At 37.7% G+C, this 21,288-nt stretch overlaps 1 protein-coding gene across 9 annotated transcripts in view; it reads left to right on the top strand.

Moving 5' to 3' along the window:
• The window catches only part of SFSWAP (splicing factor SWAP), a 253,473-nt gene that overhangs the window by 45,052 nt on the left and 187,133 nt on the right, over positions 1-21,288 (top strand). For all 9 annotated transcript variants that reach the window (XM_074972596.1, XM_074972598.1, XM_074972594.1 and 6 more), the window contains exons 12-13: positions 5,305-5,538; positions 15,515-15,705. In XM_074972596.1, coding sequence (XP_074828697.1) covers positions 5,305-5,538; positions 15,515-15,705 — 425 coding nt within the window. The remainder of the gene's footprint in view (positions 1-5,304; positions 5,539-15,514; positions 15,706-21,288) is intronic.

Here is a 21,288-nt window from a genome sequence, read left to right as displayed (position 1 = left end):
GGCTACCCTTATGAAATGTTCTCTCCCCTCCCTACCATTGATATCTATTATATATTACCAACTTTTCTGTACAAGAAACTGTGCTGAATTGTTTTATGAACAATAAGAAACTACAACTAGCCTCAAAATTTCTAGTGATTGAAACAGTTTGTATCTCTCAGGATTAGTCTATTTCAGATGTCTACTCTTTGACCATAAATAGCATAGAATTTTTAGTAAATTGAGTTATTCAGCACTAGACCATATTTTTATATGGTAAGTGTTTTAACTTAGTGGAACCTTATTTTTGCCATTGCTAACTAGTTTAAAAATATCAGGACATAAGTCTGTTTTGTTTAAGCTAATAATTGAAAACATTGGGCAAAATAGGGTTGTGGATAAAATGGAATCTTTAAGACTTCTGCTTGATTATTTCATCTGGAAAATGCTGTAGTCTAGTTGAAACTGCAAATATTGGAAGTATATAGAGGTCACTTTCCACAATTACTTATCTCTTCCTTTGCTGGAAGAAAAAGCCTTGCTGAAGGAGAGGTCTATTTAATGCTAGATGAATTTTCTGCATGTGAAATTTTAGTGGTTTGAGAACAATGCGGAAAATATGTTTAAGACCAACCTTGCAAAGTCAGCTAATGGAGTTGAAATGCACGAAGTCTGTGTGGTAGACATATTTCCTTTGAAGGGCCTGTTTCCTGTGCTGTTGCCATCTATTTACTTGATTTATTGAGAAAGGAAGCAAAAAATTATTTCCCCCCTCTTTTTACAGCTTGCTGCAATGATAAAAACACATTAGGTCATAATTGTTCTTGTTTTGTTGACATGACTCTTAAATTGTACATTAGAAATAATTCACATGTTAAACAATTTAGTAATCTTGTTTAGACAGGATCCTTGAGCCTCCGCATGATTTATGCTAAACAAATGGGCAAATAGAACAACTAAACTTCTGTCAATGACATCTAGTGTCCTTAAAGAAAAAATCTTAATCCAAGAGTAGAGAGCAGATCATGAACCACAAGTGTCTTCAGAAATCTGAAGTCCTTTTTTTATTGGGGTAATTGAAGGCCTTACACAATTGTATTTGGAAGACCTGGGCTTTTGAAAATTTCTCTTCCACTAGATGCCAAAGGGCAGATATCAGACCCAAACGATAGAACCTTCTGGGGGCTAGAGGGAAGAGAAGCAATATATGGCAGTGAACACCTTCCATCTCCATACCAAGGTCTTTTAACAGGTAGTGAGTAATAGACCCATGCAGACAACCCCCTTTCTTCCAGAGGCTCCAGGTAATTATTCCTATTGACCTGTGCCCGCCCTTCTTCTAGCGCTGCTTCACTCCCAGAGCTTTTTGAGCTCCCATTGGGAGTCTAGATCCCTTGGTCTTTTCAAGGAGCCACAGTCACCTCCACTCCAGGCCTGCCCCAGAACTAACTTATTCAGGTCTGCGTCTTTTACCCCAGACCCCAAGTATGGCTGAGTTCCTGTCCAACTACCCAGAGAGCACCTCTGCCACTGTCTGCCTCCCTAAGCAGATCCACTTAAGACCGAAAGTGGCTTCAGGAAAAAGCCAAAAAGATGTCCATGTGGTCCAAAGACCATCATTTGGCCCCGTTCCCTCCAGTGAGGAATGACTAGCCTCTCCTTCCCCACTGATGGGACCAACCCCCCACCCCCAATCTAGGTCCTGTCCTTTCAATCAGCAACTGTTTCCCTTTTCCATTCAGAGCCAAGTCTAGCAGATTTTTCCAAACTAGACATTCTCAAACTGTTTTATAGCATAGATCACAGACTAACAGAGAAGTGGTTCTCAAACTTCAGCCTATGGTCTGCACAGTTATTTGTCATTGTTAAAGCCTCTGCCATTCTGCGAGAGATGGCACTTACTGCCAGCTGTAGCCCAGTCCAGGAATTTATTTTGGAGTATGTCTACAGAACAGCTGGGAGTGTGCTTCCCAGCATGGGTAGACAGACACAGGTTAGCTGTGCTTGAGTTAGTGCACTAAAAATAGCAGCGTAGCCATGGCAGCACAGATAGCAGCTCAGGCAGACTATCTGGGTACATACTCGGATGACTAGCCCAATCCACCACCGGAGCTGCTGTGGCCACACTGCTATTTTTAATGCACTAGCTTGAGCACAGCTAAACTGTGTCTGTCTCCCCATGCTGGGAAGCATGCTCCCAATTGCAGTATAGACGCATTCCAAGAGAGAGTCCTGGACTGGACTACATACCCCCTTAGGAAAACTAAGGCTATGTCTACGCTTACAATTTTACAGTGGCACAGCTGTTCCAATACATTCCGCCATTCGGTCACACACTAAATTTAACCTAAGTATAGAGTCCCTAGAATTGTAGACCTAATAAGTAGACTTATAGATACAAAATACTTTGATTCATGCACAAAATATCAAGCCCTGGTGCCTGCGGGCAGAGGCAGCACAAGGAGCTAGGAGCTGAGGGAGGGGAGTTGCTGTCGCCCTTCCAGGGAGATGAGCCCCCCCTCACCCCCCCCGGTAAGCACCACCCTGCACCCCAGTCCTCCGCCCTGAGCTCCCCCACACCCAAACTCCTGATACTGGGGAGTGGGGAGGGCTGAGACTGCAACAGCAGCAGCTAGTGCGACTGGCGCAGAGGCTGCCCAAGTTGCTCAGGTGGTTCCCGGGCCAGCCGCACTGGGCTGCTGCAGAAGTCACAGAATCCGTGGCCTCTGTGACAAACGTGCAGCCTTACGCATAGATAATAAATTTTGCACAGCTTTTTGCTAACTTTGTAAGGTATACAGCTAATGACGGCTGTATTACAAATGTGTGCATTGCTTATTTAGCCAGGTGAAAAATGCACAGGTTGGAAGTGACTAATTAAGGCTGTTTGCTTAGTAAGAGGGAATACTGCTCTCATGGACATTCAGACAGGAGTGGGAGGTTTTTTCCCCTGGGGTCTTCACAAGGTGCGTTCTAGTGGTACCTAGCCATTTATTCCAGAATGTAGCTTTTTTGTATTTTTCCCAGTCCTTTTATTTATTTTACCTATTTGTATATACACACGCAGATTTATTTTATTTATATATATATATTATATATTTATTGTATTTTTATATATAAAATACACACAGAGATATCAATAAATAAGTTTTTTTTCCCCCTAGGACATCTACATCTTAATATTAAGGTTGTACAATTAAGGATTTAAATCAGGGAGTGTTACAGTTAGGATTGTGTGAGCAACTGTAACTCATTCCCCGTCTGGGGTAAACTCTTTTGTTTAAAACAAAAACACATAGAGAAGATAGGACCTAAATAATGTCTGATCCAAAAGACCCACAGAATGACCTGCGCAGAACTCTACTTACATTTCTTGGAAGGGTAAGAAAAGTTCAGATTGTGGTAAGGTCAGCTCATATTTCTGAAGAATCAGGGTCTTCCAGATCTGATGTTAAGACCGACCCTATTTGGCAGATATTTCTTTCCCATTATCGATACCATTCTAAACTTCAGCATTCTGTTTTATAAAATGTCCTGTTTTGTCCAAATGACAAGTAGAAATTGCAAGCTATTTCCATTTCAGTATTTTGAGTATACTAAAGGTATATTCAGTATTATTCTATTTGTAGAGTGCTATACTGTTATGGAAACAACTATTTCATGTGAACTTTTTCATTTGCCTTGGAATTTCATCCTTTTTCAACACATCAGTTAGATTCTTTTTATAACAAATCTAAGCATCTGAAAAATTTTGCCTTATCTTTTAGCAAAAAGAGTTTTCTGTTTATAACTTGCTTGTTTATTTCTCAGTAATTTTCATTGGGAAATTCCAGCTGCTGATACCAAAGGGTTATTAAAAGCTTGTGTGTTCCATTGGCCTCATGTCCATGTGATTTTATCATATTTTTTCAACCTGTGACTTGTAACTGTTTTTATACAATTGATCCAATGGACTGAGCGTGGTCTTTCTGTCAAACCTGGTGGCAGGTCAGAAAAGGCAGCTCAACAACTAGCAGATAAATACTAAACTGATGTCTTTTCATTGAAGTTTGAGCTAAATGAACATAAGAAAGGCCATGTTGGTTCAAACCCATGGTTCATCTAGCCCAGTATCCTGTCTTCTGACAGTGGTCAATGCCAGGTGCTTTAGAGGGAATGAACAGAACAGGCAATCATTGAGTGATCCATCCTCTGTTGTCAACTCCCAGCTTCTGGCAGTTATAGGCTAGGGACACCCAGAGTTTGGGGGTGTATCCCTGACTGTCTTTGCTAATGGCCATTGATGGACCTGTTCTCCAAGAACTTATCTAATTCTTTTTTGAACCCTTAAGTTTTGGCCTTCACATCTTCCCCGGCAATGAGTTCCACAACTTGACTGTGCCCTGTGTGAAGGATTACTTCCTTATGTTTGTTTTAAACATGCTGCCTATTTATTTCTTGTGTGAAGGAGTAAATTACTCTTGCTCATTTTCTCTACACCATTCATGATTGTACATACCTCTTAGTTGTCGCTTTTCCAAGCTGAAAAGTCCCAGTCTTTTTAATCTGTCCTCATAATGATTTAACAGTGGTGTAGTGTAGTTATTGCCTTATACAGGCCATTTTTGTAATGAGATTGAAATTTTGGTAACCACTTATTTGCTTCAGTTTTAAGGTGTCAAGTTGTATGAAATGCGGAAGAGGAATGTATTTTTACCCCACACAGCAAGGATTTTAAGATTGTAAAGTAAAAAAGCGCAGCTTAATACTACAAATCTAGATGTCTCATGCATTTCCAGGCTACAAACTTCATAAATGTATTTTTAAAGTTCTCCTTATTTCAACTGTAGCACACAATGTATAAAATCATGCCTAACCTTAAACAATAGCATTATATGAGTGTAGAAAACATTAGCATGTGCTGGTCTTAAGCACTCAAATGCTGCATGCTAAGTTTTGCGAGGAAGAGATTATATAAACTATGAGGTCTTTTTATTTTGGACCAGATATAAAAATTAATTTTAGTTCTATTTAACTTTTTTTTGTGATGAATACTGAAAACAACATGTAAATGCATCTCTAATGAGAAGGCTGAGCAATTTATAGAAGCAGCTAGAAAACATTGGTGGGGGGAAAATGATCAGCTATTTTCCCTTTCCCCAGAGTAGAGTGTACTGCTTAACAGCACACTGTGTTTTGAGCGAGAGGATTGTAAAAATGGGGGAGTCATGTTTCATCTTTCAGAAGTTAATCTAGAGAGGTGGTAATTAACTAAGCAGAAGAATTTAACCTGCTTTCCACAGTAGTGCTAGTGATATGTAAAAGTGTTGTTCCTTTATCCAACAGCATCATTTGCTCCAATAAGCTTTGCAATCAAGGCCAAAGAAAATGACCTCCTTCCCTTGGAGAAAAACCGTGTTAAACTAGATGATGACAGTGATGAGGAGGAGGAAGAGGGCAAGGAAGGCCAAGAGAATGCTAGCAACTCTTCAAATAATAATCCAACACTCGCCACTCCCTGTACTGCTGCTGAAGAGAAAAAACCTCAGCTTACTCAAGAGGAGTTGGAAGCCAAACAAGGTATGCTGTATAATACTGAAAATGATAAATTGCCGAAAGGAGTCTGAATTTTTCAGACCTCAAAAGCATTGTAAACAAGACTTGGTTTTACTTATTTTGGATCTTAACTATGTTTTCTGTTTTTGAAAATGTTTTGAATCACTGTTCTCTCTACTTCCTTGCTAATCTCCTCACATAGACTTCCCATACATTGCTGTTGTCAGTTTAGAATGTAAGGAATCAAGCTGGCATCCCTACCAGCCACAAATTAATACACTGGAGCAGAGTGACTTTATTAGTCCATATGATATTTCTTTGTTTTGGTTACAGCTCCTGAGTGAAATGTTAAACTTTTAGTTTTAAGGCTGTATTAACATGTATGGACATGCCTTTCTTTGTAGGCTTTCTCTGTAGAACCCTTAATGCTTCCAGCTTTCTTTCAGTTATGTATCATACTCATAGTCTCTAAAGACAACGTGTTGCTCTTTTGTTACTGGTGTAGTGCATTGCTATAAGCTTTTGTCTGTTGCTCTGTTTATTTTGTGTGTTTGGGGGCAGAGAAGATTTGAATGAAGTGATCGTTTAAGGGGATCAGCTACCCTCAAGCTATTTCACATTAGACGTTAATTTTATACAAGTGAATGCTGACAATGTGTATGAACAAAACACTGATGAAGCTTGTTTTTAAAACCTTGCTTTTATATACGTCTCATCTTTTTATCATGCAAATGAATATTGTTGCTTCAGAAAATGTATCCTGGAATCGCTTAATAGCATATCCTTTTTGCAGTATGCATTATACTCTACTGCAATGATGCATATATGTCACAGATACTAGGCTTTTGATATAGTAACTAATAAATATAAACGTGGAATACAGTTGTTTAACAACAAGAATTGTGTACCACATAGAAAATGTTAGTCAGCCATTAAAAGAAAATGCATACCAAAAACTTGGCACAGCAAAAATATCCATCCAGCATCTGTGTAGAATGCAGGAAATGATAGTGGAAACTGAAAATAACTATACAAACAGTTATCAGATTCACACAATACATTAAAACTTTTTTCTCTCATCATCAGTGAATGTTGCTTGTAACAGTCGTATGTTTAAAAAAAAAAGTGGCAAGCTGCAGAGCATATCTGTTTACACAAACTTTGAGGAGTGTTGGGTATAAAGAGGGGTGAGAGTCAGTGCTGTGATGAGAGTAACATGGAGTGTGGTTTGCTTTTGTTTTTTGCTTGGATTATTACTTTTATCTGAGAATAAACTACTGTATTTATATTGGCATGTTTCATTTTTCATGGCTGGCAAAGGTAGTTGGAGAATATGATAGGTGTTCTTTTATAAATTCTGTATTTGTAACTGCAAAAATATAATTTAAAATAGTGTTATGGAATGATGTATCTTTCCCCAGCACAAACTCCAGGAGATATGGTGCAATCTGAAAGAGGAAAAGTTTCTTATGGCAGGAGGTCTAACTGCTGTGGCTTCTAGTACAAACCCCCAGCATATAAATATTTATGCCATATGTTACAGGTCATGATATTTAAAATATATATTTTAAATCTTAATTTGCTGTTGTACAAACAAAGTTTGTCTCTATTTCAACAACCTATTTCAATGCATCTTCTGTTGTTGAATCTGCACTAGTCTAATCCTTATCTTTGAATGTATTTTATTTTAATTGAAAAAAGTCAGTGATCAGCTTTAATGTGCATGAGAAAAAGGGTATTTACTTTTTGTGGATATGAAGACTATTTTCACTTATAGGAATGAATTCTCTTCATCTAGCTTTTTTCTTTCTACCAAGTCTTACTAGGTTTTGATCTAAGGAAAATGTCTCCGTAGAAGCAAAGCACTGTAAAGTCTTTCAAGAAATGGGTTTCGCCCCTTATAAAAAGTTTCAAAGTATCTATTATTAGTGATTAAGCAACTACATTTCTAAACTAAAAATCACTTCTATTTTGTAATCTCATAATGGACAAATGCAGTTAAATTACCATTTCATTTGTAGAATATCCTTGAATATATAACAATAATGAAGATGATAGCTCAGACTTGCATTTGGCTACTTTAAAAGCTTGTCAGAACATATTAATATAAAGCTTTTCAATTAAACATTTCAAGTGTACAGGATCTTCCCAGACACCATTTGGCGTTCCTGTATATGCATTATATGGACTTTCCGCTAAAGAATGATGATACCACATTTTCTTTTTCTCCTTCTGCCTAATCCCTTTCCTGAAATCCCCTCCCCACTTTAAATTTAGCCAAAAGTAATATAAAAATTAATATTTTAACCCATTGTATTTACATTTTGTAACTATTTTCATCTTTTGAGGCATGCATTGAGACTATTTGATTCCTCCTCCCTTCCATTCCTGTACCACAGGGGAATTTGGATTACAGAAGTGCTGAATTTATTCTTACTGTAAAGTGAGATCTTAGTGTACAAATGATGGAAGGAAAATTGACTTAGAGATTGGTCTTTTGAGCTAAAAGTATTGGAACATACAGTATTTTACAAAATACTTTGTCGTTTTTGTGAAGACTGAGTGTAATCAGATCAAGTTAAGTAAAGGAATAAACACTAAAAATATTACTGAGTTAGCCCAGTTCAACTCTCATAAAAATGAATGACTATGACTATTAAAGGAGAGTTATTGCAAGAGTAAAAACTTCATAATGTGGTAGGTTACAAATACAGAACTCAGGTTTATTACTGGTATATTTGACATTTCCAGCCATCGCGTCCTCAAGATTTGAGGACTTCAGTATCTCAGCCAAAGGTTATGGGCCTGCTACAAGAGTGGATGGGTGAGATTCTGTGGGCTGTGATGTGCAGGAGGTCAGATAGATGATCATGTTAGTTCCTTCTGACATTAAAGTCTACAAGTCTGTTATCCATCAGGAAAAAGCTAACTACTGCAGAAGCACCCAGCTGAATAAGGAGTTATTTGATGATCTGCTTGAGAATTCAGTGCCTTTGCATTTGATGGTATTACAAGCAGACAGCTGAGCTTTGGGCTAATAGTTGCCCTGCAATATGCATATGCATTGTAGTTGTACATTTGCACATAAAATTTGTCCCTGTGTTAGGGAAGGAGATTCATTTATACCCTTTTCTCTCTCAAAGCCAGGTTCTCTTTTCAGGGCTAGGACTGATGCCCTTCATAGTGCTTTAAAAGTTTTGAACCCTGGTTAGGAGAAGAACATAACACACTCACTTGCACAGGTTAACTTCTAAAAATCTGCTTTTAGATGTGAGCATATAGCTTCGCTGACTTGGAGTTAGAACTGCTTTTTGCACTTGCTAGTATAGAGTGCAGTATTGCCTTTCCCTTCGCAGCTACAGCTATAGAAAACAAACATTATAGCTTCTTCGCTTACATGTCCAATTGAACATCAGTTAAATGGCAACAGTGTGGCAGTGTTCCTGCAGCAAAGGCAAAACAATTTAAATTTAAATATTAAGGGATTGCTACCTTTTTCTTTTCCAACATAAAAATATGGGCAAAATCCCTGTGCTAGGCTGCACTGGAAGAGGTTTTAATTAATACGTCCATCAGAGCAGAGGTCTGCTTTCATTATATTTCCAGTGGGGATATAAATCTTATTAGGAAGTCATTTGTAGCATGAAAATTCAAAATATACTTGTTCATTAAAAATAAAATTTCAGAAAGACTTTAGACAAGTAGGCTTCTCCTTCTGAGAGGATTATTTGCATTTTGACAGTTTTTGTGTTTTGCCCTCAAGTTATTGTGACAATCATTTGAAAAACTATCGTGCCTTTTGTTATACAGTGCACGTTAAAGGGTTACTCTAACATATTTTTAAATCAAAATATCTGAAAATGAACAAACTGTGGAGTGCACTTAATAAAGCTCAAAATTAACAGAATTAGATAGTTTGGAATTTTTTATGGTACTGACCTTATTAAATTGATCCTATTTGAGATATTGACAATATGAGAGCAGTGTGTACAAGTGAATCGTTTTCCTGCTGTTCTTTTTCAACTGCTTATCAGTAAATGTAAATAAAACTTTCATCCAGACCAACTTTGATTTAAGTATATAACGGGTGACCAAACTTTACTGGCCCTCCAAGCCACATATGACAATCTTCAGAAGTTCGAGAGCTGGAGCATGCCTGCCTTGAGACCCCCCCTCCCTGCTGGGCAGAAGCCCCAACCCCACCACCCCGCTGCAAGGCCGAGGTCCCAAGCTCCCCCCAGTCTAGTAAGTGGAGAGGGGGTGGGGGGAGGAAGGCAGGGCTCCGCGAGCCACACTTTAACAGTGTAAGAGCTGCCTGTGGCTCACAAGCTACAGTTTGGCCACCCCAGATATATAATTTGGTTTTTTCAAACTACAGCTATATTGTGCACTTTGATCCCACACGCTTTATAGACAATATTCCTGATCTAAACTAACATTAAATAAAAATGATAAATTATTCCCCATGAAGAAAAATTTGAAAAGTGTCACTACATTTTTCTCTATGTATACCTCAGTATGATTTTGCATGGTGCTTTACAGAAATTCTTTGTGATTTATAGTACAAACCACAAAATTTATAATATAAATGAGAAAAACATAGGAAATAAAAAAGGAGCGGGATAAATATTACAACAGTAAAGGTGTGCATGGGAAGTTTGCAAGTTTGTTTTCTGGTAAGACTAGAAAGGTAAAGTCATATTTCACTAGTGGAGGTCACTGGCTGTGCAAGAGGGGTGAGTTTTGAGGATATATTACAAAGAGAGTGGGTATGCTTGGTGAGAAGAGGGAGGCTGTTACAAGCAGAGAGGCCTCTGGGGAAAGCATGGGACAGCAGAAGAAAGACAAAAGGAACAAGAAGCCTAGAAGAGTCAGCAGACCACAAGACAGGGACTAGGAAGAAACAAGGGAAGAATTGTAAGCAGATGCAGTCTTATTAAGGCCTTTAAAAGTGAAGGTGAAGGGTTGGAACTCTATACCAAAAGTCAGTGAATAGACACAATAGGGGTGTCACATGGTGAGGGCCATGAAATTAACATTATTTTGGATGTTTGAAAGGAGTTGGGGAGGGTTGAAAAGGAGGATATTACTAAACTTCTGACAACCATATACATAAAAACCATGTGTATATATATTATGATGGGGCAAGGCCAGATGGCTATAGAAAAGTAGTGGAAGATAGATATATTAGCTCCAGGCTAAACAAATCCCTGGTACCAGGTTAAGTGAAATGGAAGCTGCTCCAGGTCAATTAAGACACCTGGGACCAATTAAGAACTTTCCAGAAGGCAGGGAGAAGGCTATGTTGATTGGGACACCTTAAGCCAAACAGGGGCTGGCTGAAACTAGTTAAAAGCCTCCCAGTTCGTCAGGTGGGGGTGCATGTCAGGAGCTCTGGAAGGAAGTTGTGCTGTTGGAGAGACTGAGTAGTACACACCATATCAGGTACAAGGAAGGAGGCCCTGAAGTAAGGGTGAAGTGGAGCTTGAGGAAGTGAGGGCTGCTGTGGAGGAAGTAGCCCAGGGAATTGTACATGTCATGTTTCTAAAAGGTCAGCTACCATAGCTGATACTATTAGGGTCCCTGGGCTGGAGCCTGGAGTAGAGGGTGGGCCCGGGCTCCCCCCCCCCCCCCCCGCCCCGTGATTAATCACTGAGACTGGGAGACAACAGAGACTGTGCAAGGAAGGATAACTTCTCACCTCCCTTGCTGGCTTATGATGAAAATGGCTCAGTAGACTGTGACCCTTGTCTCTAGAGAGAGAAGGGTTACGTGGAGGGTCACAGTGAGCCTCTGAGGCTAGCGAAATCCACCAGGAAACGCGGGACCCATGGAGGCAAGGACAAAGCTTTGTCACAATATGAAATATATATATATATACACCACGTATATAAATACATGTTAACAGTTTAATCAAATTAAAACTTACATATTTCCATAATACAGTGAAATCTGGAATTGTAATTTCCCAAACACTCTATCTTAAATGCGTAACACTAGAAACTATAGAACATGTATGTTGCTTTCCCTTTGCCTGAACGTGCTTTGTTACTATGGCAGTGAGATGCAAAGGCTCAACCTAAGTATTTTTGGAAAAAACTTATTGTTTTCAGTAAAATTATTTATCAGAAGTATTAAACTCCAGGTGAATATTTTTGGAGTGGCAGGTTAATGAAATGAGTAGAGGCTAAACTATTTCCTACTTTTAGGTGAGGAAAGGTTGCTAGACGTTGTCATATTCCAGGGAGTTTTTCTTTGCCTATCTTTTGGACAGATAAAATATATTTTTAATATATTTACTAACATTAGTAAACATATAAGTTAGGAGAGAGTAAATTTCATTTAAAGGAGCAGCAGTCTGAATTTAAGGAATTATGATCATCTTTCGTGGGACCCTCTAGCTAGTATTTTTTAATTGAAACAAATTTTAAAACGGGAATTATTCTACAGCTAATAGGTATTGATATTTTGTCAGAAGCAGCCTATGTGCTCAAACTCTGCTGGTTACGTGTTACATTATAAAGAGGGTTTTTTGTAAGATTTCTAAATCAGTATGACAGTTTTTGGTTTAAATACCTAAATTGTTTTTTCTGCTAATAAAAACTAATTGTTCTGAATCCTGTAGAATTAATTTTGCCAGAGTTTGAAGGTATCTGACTTTCATATTTTGAGACAGTGAAATTTACAGCTGGTATATCCATGTTTATAAAATGTGAAATGGAGAAATGTATCACTCAAACCTCACTAAAGAGGCAGTGGCAATATAAATTACATTGCAGGTCTTAATTAGTTGTCATTTGCAATTTGTCTATTATCCAGTTTAAAAGTATGTATTTAATGATTTTAAGGTTACTTAAACAGAATTAACCAAATAAATCTGTTTTTTAATCAGGATGCTTTTGTAATCATAGCACATTATCATAGTATGCTTTGCTTAATTTCCTTGAAGAAATAATAATAATCTATAATTCCTAATAGTCAGAAGTACTTTGTTTTCCTGAAGGTAGTAAACGAGTTCTTTGAAGAATAGTTACTCAATAATACTTAAGAATTCTTAGTGAAAGTATCAGTTCTGTAGTAAACATTGTAACTTAATTTTCATTAAAAAAACCTCTTTTGTGATGTCTTTCCCCCCTCCTCTCTCCAATTTAATTTCCTCATGGGCATATGGACGTGAAATTTCTCCTATGGTCTCTAGCCAAAAGACAGTTTTATGGCAAACTGATGCTATTTTGAAAAGTTATTTTGGAGATACGAGATTTTATTTTAAAAAAAAATTATGCTTTTCCCATTTGAAACCTCTTTTTTTTTCAAAGTAGTATTTAAAAAGCTAATCTAAAGAAAAAAAAATTATTTAAAATATTTTTTTTCTCACCAAGCATCAATAGGAACTACTGCATATTGAAAACAGCTATAAAGGTAGGCAGAAACATCTAGCATTAGTAGCTAAACTTCCTAGAAGCTCCATCAGGTCTTGGCTGATATTTATAGCTTGATTGGTCAAGTCAATGGAGCTTGAAAGGGCCAAATGCCATATAGCTCTGGTTCAAGGGATTTGGAAGGACTGCTGACTCTCCTGGTGGAGCTTGTAAAGTCATCACTGTATCTGCTTGGAAGAACTCTCATGTTTTCCTGATTAATTTAGGAATTACATCATCAAATAGCTGCTTATTCATCATTTCTGGACAGAACTTTTTATGCAAGAATAACCCTGCAGAGAATTGTTCAGAAAACACATATGCACTACGGTATGAACTACCTTGCATCACTAATTCATAATATGAAATAGAAACAACATTTAGTTGCTTATTGACAAAATATTTTATATATTGCCTTCATAATAATGTATCCACTAAAAAAGTCTTAAGTACCTTCACCAGCCGAGATCTTTAAACTAGAGTTCTCTTTCAAGATAGATATATTATAAACAAAAAGATCCTCATAAGAGCATTCTAGTTGAACAAAAACACTTAATTCTAAATCTTCTGAGATCCAAATATTTAAAGTTCAATGGTAAATTCAGTTCTGACCTGATTAACCTACATATCTACTTTACGCCATGTACATTTCCCTGTCTCTTCGCTTGCTGTGACTAATCATCAACTTTCACATATTGGCTACAGACCCAATTCCTTTTGGACTTACAGGCCATCAATAGCCAGAGATATCAATTTCTTCTCACATCTTTGTCTCCACAGAGATTAGAGGTAACATCTTCCCATTGCTCATCTTACTGCTGTGATGTAAAGATCATGATGCCATTCTTGTACCTCAACCTTTAGATAAAGTCCTGAGGAGAGAAAACACCCCTTTTACCATTCTATAAATTGGATAACTTACATATCCTTATCTACCTTCTTTATACAGACTAGAAATCTCACATGCACCTGATACGGTTCAGAGATTTTTTTTCTCTCCATATACATGCCAGATATACACATCTTTACTCCATTCACTCTTCATATACGTGGTGCAAATGTGAGAATACTACATCTGTTGGAACAGGTTTGGGACCTTGCTTCTTCCTCATGGATGGCAGCATATGTGTAGAATGTTAGATTTTCATTTCTTTCAAACATCAATGATATCAAAAGTTTCTGAAAGTTGTAGCTATAGATATCCCAGTTAGGTTGACAATGAGCAGGAATACAAGTTGAATTCATTTTGTTTTGGAATGTTAGTTTGAAATTAACTGTCAAATAGTATTTTCTGAATTAATATTTAGTGTTCTCTGTTCTTGTTGTTTAACATGTATACATTTCCAGTTTTAACTCTCAAAGTATTTTTTTCTCTAGGAATTCCCTGTGGTCTTCAGGTCTACTGAAGAGATTTTATTTAAATATTCAGTTATTGTGAAATTAGCTCGTTTCTTTGTGTTTTTAATCTCTATTCAGAAACTTGACGAAATACTGTACAGAGTTGAAATAATCCAGTTCATTTATAGGACATTTGAAAATATCTTGATGTAGAGGAGAGTGTTTTTATACAATAATTAATCTATTGTAGATGAAAAAATGCTGTTCAGATTTTCCTTTTATCCAAAAAACAATTGAAAGAATATATATCTTGCCCTTCACTCCTAGAATATTAAAGATGATACATCTGCACTTGAAAGTAAATTGATGGTATATTTGCAATTAAATGCGGGGACATGTCTGTATTTTGTTAGGTGTGAAACACATCATATTTAGTGGCATTCTATATTAAGAGTGTGTAACTAGTTGATCGTCAAAGGGAGCCACTTTCATAATGCTACAGAAAAATTATTCTCTAGGGGTCATGTCCTAAACTGCACAGTTACAATGGTTGTACCTCAGAGAAGTGCTGTTGGGGATCTTGCAGGACAGGAAGTGATGTAAATGAGAATGAAGTTGAACTCCTGGAAATATCTTCTGAGTAGATAAGAAACACACTTCTTAAAAAGAAAAAAAAATCTAATCAAAACTTCATGCGCAAGAAGAAAAATTCCCTCCTTCCCGCTCTCCCTTCCCCAAGGTGGCTGTGCTGGGCTGTGAACATCAGTTCCCATTCTGTCTCCAGCTTGAGTCGCTTTGGGGAAGGAAGGAAATGGTAGGCTTTCACTCCCTAGGACAACTCTGCAAATCTTGCATTTGGAAGTGTGGGAAGGGTTTTTATCTGAGTTTAACCATTTAGTATAAAAAGCAGTCTACATTGAAAATGGTAGCAGCAACACAAAGCCTTGTGCTGTCACTGAATATGTATGTTAATGGGGTGAGGGGCAGGAAAAGGATTAGTATCCCTATGCAGGTTTGGTGGTTTTAGGTCGACCTCTGTCCTTGTTGAGAAGACCCTAATAATCCACAATAAATAATGTTTGAAGAAAAACAGCCATTATTCCTATAGGCTAACAGTTTCACAGACTAATGTGGCTTCATATTGTGTACCAATACATCGTTCCCAAAAGAAATGTGAAGATACTTGAGTTAGACACAGTAATTTTTTGTAAATTCCTTGCATCTTTGTATGTTCCCCCCATCAGCAAAGCAAAAACTAGAGGACAGACTGGCAGCTGCAGCAAGAGAGAAGCTAGCACAGGCCTCCAAGGAATCAAAAGAAAAGCAGCTTCAAGCGGAACGCAAACGGAAAGCTGCATTGTTCTTGCAGACCCTGAAGAATCCTCTGGCAGAAGCAGAAGTTGAGAAAATTGAGGAGAATTCCTTTAATATGGAGGTAAATTAAGAGTAAATTCCATGTACCGTAGTAGTTAATCAAGAGAACCTATGCACAGAAATTCTTTGACTGCGTTATTTTTTAATTAAGCTGACTTAGAAGTTACAAGCTCTTCCTGGATAACAGACACCTCAGTTTAGACGTCTGTTAGTCTTTTCAGATGTCTTGTATATTTTTTAGATCAACAGAAATTTATCGATCACAATTGGTAGATATTGGTAATAATATTTCTCAGATTTGTCAGTTTGTATGTTCTATACAATCAAATGAAAAAAAAAAAAGCATGGTGTGATTTAAATCTAACACTGCATTGAAAATCCATGGATCAGTATCCGACCCACTCAAGATTGAAGTACAATATTATAGTATTTTTCATTTTCACTTTATTGCTTATTAATCTATATTTGGGTTTTAGAAGAGGCATTTTGAGGTTTCAGTACAGTTCACCTGTGGTTTGCATATATGTGGTTTATTTAGAGAACTGAAAATTGACTTAAATTTAGTGTAAAACTACGCTGCTGGAAATGCTAATACAAGACCCAAACAAGGTGTGTGCACAAGAAGCCACGGGCAATTGGACACTGAGTTATAGTGAAAGGCTGACAGTGAGAGAACCCAGGGGTCTAATCATGCTGTCAGTTGCGTATCGGTTGACTTCAGTGGAAGTTGCACGAGCACAACTAATGGGATCACATGGTCTCTTGTGTTTTATTTTTGCTTTTCCTCTTTTCCACTGAGTCTTTATATAGTGTAAGGAACCTGTATTTTTGTACTGGAGGAACTTTAAAGCAGCTACGTATCTGTAACAAGTTGGTTTGGAGTATCAGGTTGCACATTTCTTATAATGCTCAGTCTTTGATCGGTGGGGATGATTACCTCTTACTGCCTGTCTAGAATGCCAGCAAGAAAATTATGGTTGGTCTACACTGAAAAGTTAATCAGCATAGCTACATCTCATGGGTGTGAAAAAGAGACATAGTTAAGCCGACCTAACCCCTGGGATAGACACTTGGTCAACAGAAGAATTCTTTGGTCAGCCTTGCTGTTGCCTCTCATGGAGGTGGATTACATACAGCAATTGGAGAATCCCTCCCATTGCTGTAGTGTCTACACTGAAGTGCTACAGCATAGTAGCTGTAGATATTCCATAGTAGTGTTTTAAATGTAGACATAGCCTTAGACATGTGGCCTGTGAGAGGCTGCTTTCCCGCCTCTCTCTCGTACCACTAAAATACTTGTCTGCTGATATGGTTGTCAACCTCACTAGATCTAATACAAGGCAAGAATCAGTTGGGGAGTTTTCAAAATCTTTGTTTGAATGAGTCAGTACAGTGTTGTTCTCATACAGGTAAAGGCTGAAAGTTGCTTGAATGTTGATAATGTAAGATCTGGTTCTGGGGAATAATAGAACTAGCAGTAGTGTCCCCTCGCTGCCCTAAATGCCTCTCTGGATCATTGTCACCAAAGAAATTAAGTGCAATTGTCTTGTCAGTGTGAGCAGGTTACTGGAATTTACCATATCTGGATTAAAGATTACTGAATCATTAACCAGTTTTTTTTCAGCAGACAGTAGAACGGCCAACTAATTTATCACTAGTATAAAACTATTACACGTTAGTCTACTGATAACAGGTGAGCATAACAGTATCTTACTGGCTTCTTAAAGTCTGTAGCTTTAAGAATTATATAAATCCTTTTTATAAGATTTGCATTTTAAGTAGCCAAGCTTTTAAAGAAGCATCATAGATCAAAAGACGTTAAATGTTAACACGTTCTAAAAGTATATTTGTTTTTAATTATCAGGAGACTAGCCGATTGATTTTTTTTTTTTTTTTTTTTTTTTTTTTTTTTTTTTTTAAGGAAATGGACTAATTAAATAACAGGACTCTATCTCATTTTACAGAATCTTGCATTTTTATTACAGCCATATAACTGTCTTTTGAGTGAAAATGTATTTGCTCTGTCACTGAATGGTATAATTATCATAGACAACAATAGTCATCAATCTTTGGTTCGTAATTAAATCATGAAATACTGATCACAATGTATGTCACATCTTATAACATAAATGACAGCTAAAATTTTACCAGGCTAACTGTAGCTTTCTTTTTACTCTAGGAGTATCTTTAATTTAATTTTTAATTGATTTTCATTTTTACGCAATAATAGAGGCTTAAACTACATGTATAGTCCAAATAAAAAAGAGTAACAGGACCAAAAAAATGCCATGATGGCTAAACAGAGTAAAAGAGGCAGTTAGAGACAAAAAACACGTATTTTAAAAATTGGAAGTCAAATCCAACTGAGGAAAATAGAAGGGAGCATAATTTTTGGCAAGTCAAGTGTAGGAGTATATTTAGACAGGCTAAAAAATAACTTGAAGAGCAATTAGCAAAAGAGACACGAAGTAACAGCAACATTTTTTTTAAGTACATCAGAAATAGGAAGCCTGCCAAACCATCAGTGATGCCACTGGATAATCGAGGAGCTAAAGGAGTACTCAGGGAAGACCATTCCATTGTAGAGAAGCTAAATGAATATTTTGCATCGGTCTTCATTGCAGGGGATGTAAGGGAGATTCCCACACCTGCGCCATTCTTTTTTGGTGCCAAAGCTGAGGAACTGTTCCAGATTGAGGTGTCAATAGAGGAGGTTTTGGAACAAATCAACAGTAATAAGTGACCAGGACCATATGGTATTCACCTTAGAGTTCTGAAGGAACTCAGATATGAAATTGCAGAACTAAAAACTGTGGTATGAAACGTATTGCTTAAATCAGCCTCTCTACCAGATGACTGGTGGATAGCTAAGGTAATGCTGATTTTTCAAAAAAGACTCCAGAGGCGATCCTGGCAATTACAGGCCAGTAAGCTTAACTTCACTACCTGGCAAACTGGTTGAAACTGTAGTAAAGAGCAGAATTATCAGACACATAGATGAACATGACATGTTGTGAAAGAGTCCGCAAAGAGTTACAAAACTGGGTGACTGGGCAACAAAATGGCAGATGAAATTCAGTGTTGAAAAATACAAAGTAATGCACATTTGCAAAAATAATCCCAGCTATTCATACAAAATGTTGAGGTCTAAATTAGCTGTTACCTCTCAAGAAAGAGATCGTAGAGTCATTGTGGATAGTTCTCTGAAAACATCTGTTCAATGTGCAGCAGCCATCAAGAAAGCTAACATAGTGTTAGGATCCATTAGGGAAGGGATAGGTAATAAAACAGAATATCATATTACCTCACTCACCTTGTCGCTCTAATATCCTGGGACCGACCCGGCTACAACAACACTGCTTTGCTTTAGTTCCTGACATAGGCAACAACCCTCTAGTGTCTAGATGTAGACTGTGATTGAAAGTGAAAGCTAAAGCCTTAAGGGAAAAGCTGGAGAAGTACATAAGGATGGCCATGCTGGGTCAGACCTATGGTTTGTCTAGCCCAGTGTCCTGTCTTCCAACAGTGGCTAGTGCAGATGCTTCAGAGGGAATAAACAGACAATTTATCAAGTGATCCATCCCTGTTGTCCACTCCCAGCTTCTGGCAGTCAGAAGTTTAGGCACTCCCAGACGATGGAGTTGTGTCCCTGATCATGCTGGCTAACTATGTAGATAGATTCAAAGAATGAGCAAACCTGTTTTACCTCTATCAAATGGTTTTTGAAGTAATGCTAGTGCTGCATTTTATTTTATACCTTCAAAATTGATTCCTCTGGTACCACATGTGTAGGATGTTTGACGCTATCGAATCTAACTGACGTTTTTAAGCCTTTTTGCATTAAACTGTACCTTGAAAATAGTCAAATTGGTTTCTGCTGTAGTTGCATTTTTACTCCTGTTTGTATAGTTCTCTTGTAGCCTCTAACAGCTGTAAAAATAAGAGAAACAGAAAACTGAACCTTACAGGTGGAATGCAAAGCAGTGTAATTTTTTAAAAAAGTTTTATCTTGACTTATTACTACAATATACATGCACATCTCTTGAGGCAATTAACACCAGAAACAATTTAGGACTTTGTGAGTAGAGACCCAGTACCAAAAGTTACCGAGAGCTCTGAGTGACACTGGTAGCCAGTGGGAATAGAGGGTTCTGTAGCATGAAGCAATATCTCTTTTGGCCTTTCATTGTCTTAGGCTTGAAGATCTGTTCTTTGTTCTTTTCTTTTAGATATTTGTTGTTTTTGTGCTGTGTATGACAATATTTTTAACTCTATGGAGGGTAACATGTTAACAATTGAAATGAAAATTCATAATGCAGTCTAAAAGTAGAAAGCTAGTCAAAATTTGTCAAGCCTAAGAGGGAGATCTAAATCAATGTCTTGCACACATTTTTCATATTTACTAATATAGTCAGGAGTATGACAAGTAAGTAATGTACAGTTGGGGGTTGCTTGGATTTTTGTGTGCTGCTATTCATTTCAGTTTTTTATTAAATGGATAATATAAAAAACATAAATTAGATGTTGTCACCTGCTTTGATTGTGGAATGGGCTTTAATGTCATAATTGATCATATAATATCCATCGCCTCAGGTAAAATGTGAGTCTTTTCAGGGTCTTCTGTTTCACCTTGTAAGTAAAGCATTTTTCAAAACATTCTTCTTTAAGCACTGATTCCACACTGTGGAAGTCCATTAAAGTTTTTCCATACAAGCAGTATCAGGGATTTAATCCTCAGCCATTCTTTAAAAAAAAAAATGAAAAGCATAAAATATATTTACTTACTTAGTGACAGGTTTCTGTGGGGAAAAAATGTAAATAAAATCTACTAATTAACATTTTGAGTTGTGGTCTTTTGGCCCTAATAATAGTGCAAAAGCTTCACAATGTACCCAGATGTTAAACGTTTTTTGGTAGCCTTCTCTTCAGTTCCAAAACCTTTCTCTGTTCCTTCTGCAATGACATGTGTCTCCTCTGTGATTCCATCAACTGTAGGGCTGTAAGAAAGTCACACACAGCAGTTTTGTTGTGGTAACCACATGACGGAGGGGAGGCCGCCCCAAATTTGAGTGAGTGACATTCTGACCTGGCACATGAGGTGAGATGCTATTTCAAGCCAGGTGGTTCTCCTTATTGGTGGGGAGCAGAGGCACACAGAGCCAACTGTGGAGAGTCTGGTCCTTGCCACTGGCAGTAGCATCCAAGGGATGACCATGCTGAAATGAGCCGCCATTAGGGAGCAGAGGTGCAGGGGAGGCACTGTGGAGGGAGAACCTGAGCTGTCAGTGTGGTAGCAGTGCCCGGTCCATGTGCCGCTGCCCATTCTGGGCTGTGATAGCAGCTCTTTTCTGAGGACCTAGTGGTCTGCTAGATGAGGCTCCCATGTGGATTCATTGGTTTTAGCCTAGCCCTTCTTGGAATTTAGCTGTAAAACATCAGAAGCTACTGTTCAAAATGAGGGTCAATCTTTCTGTTCCTTTCATAAATCCTGTAACTTAACTGCGTTGTCTCCGATTCCTATTTTTGACACCTTCTGCCCTTTGTGGTTTCCAATATGTTATTCCAGTTCTAGTCATATACTTATGACCAGTATTTTGTCCCTTCATTTCAAAGTTAATTTGTCTCATAGTCTGTCCTTCTGAGA

This window comes from Natator depressus, chromosome 15, assembly GCF_965152275.1.
Source record: "Natator depressus isolate rNatDep1 chromosome 15, rNatDep2.hap1, whole genome shotgun sequence".
Lineage (NCBI taxonomy): Eukaryota > Metazoa > Chordata > Testudines > Cheloniidae > Natator > Natator depressus.
This window is presented reverse-complemented; position numbering and strand designations above follow the sequence as displayed.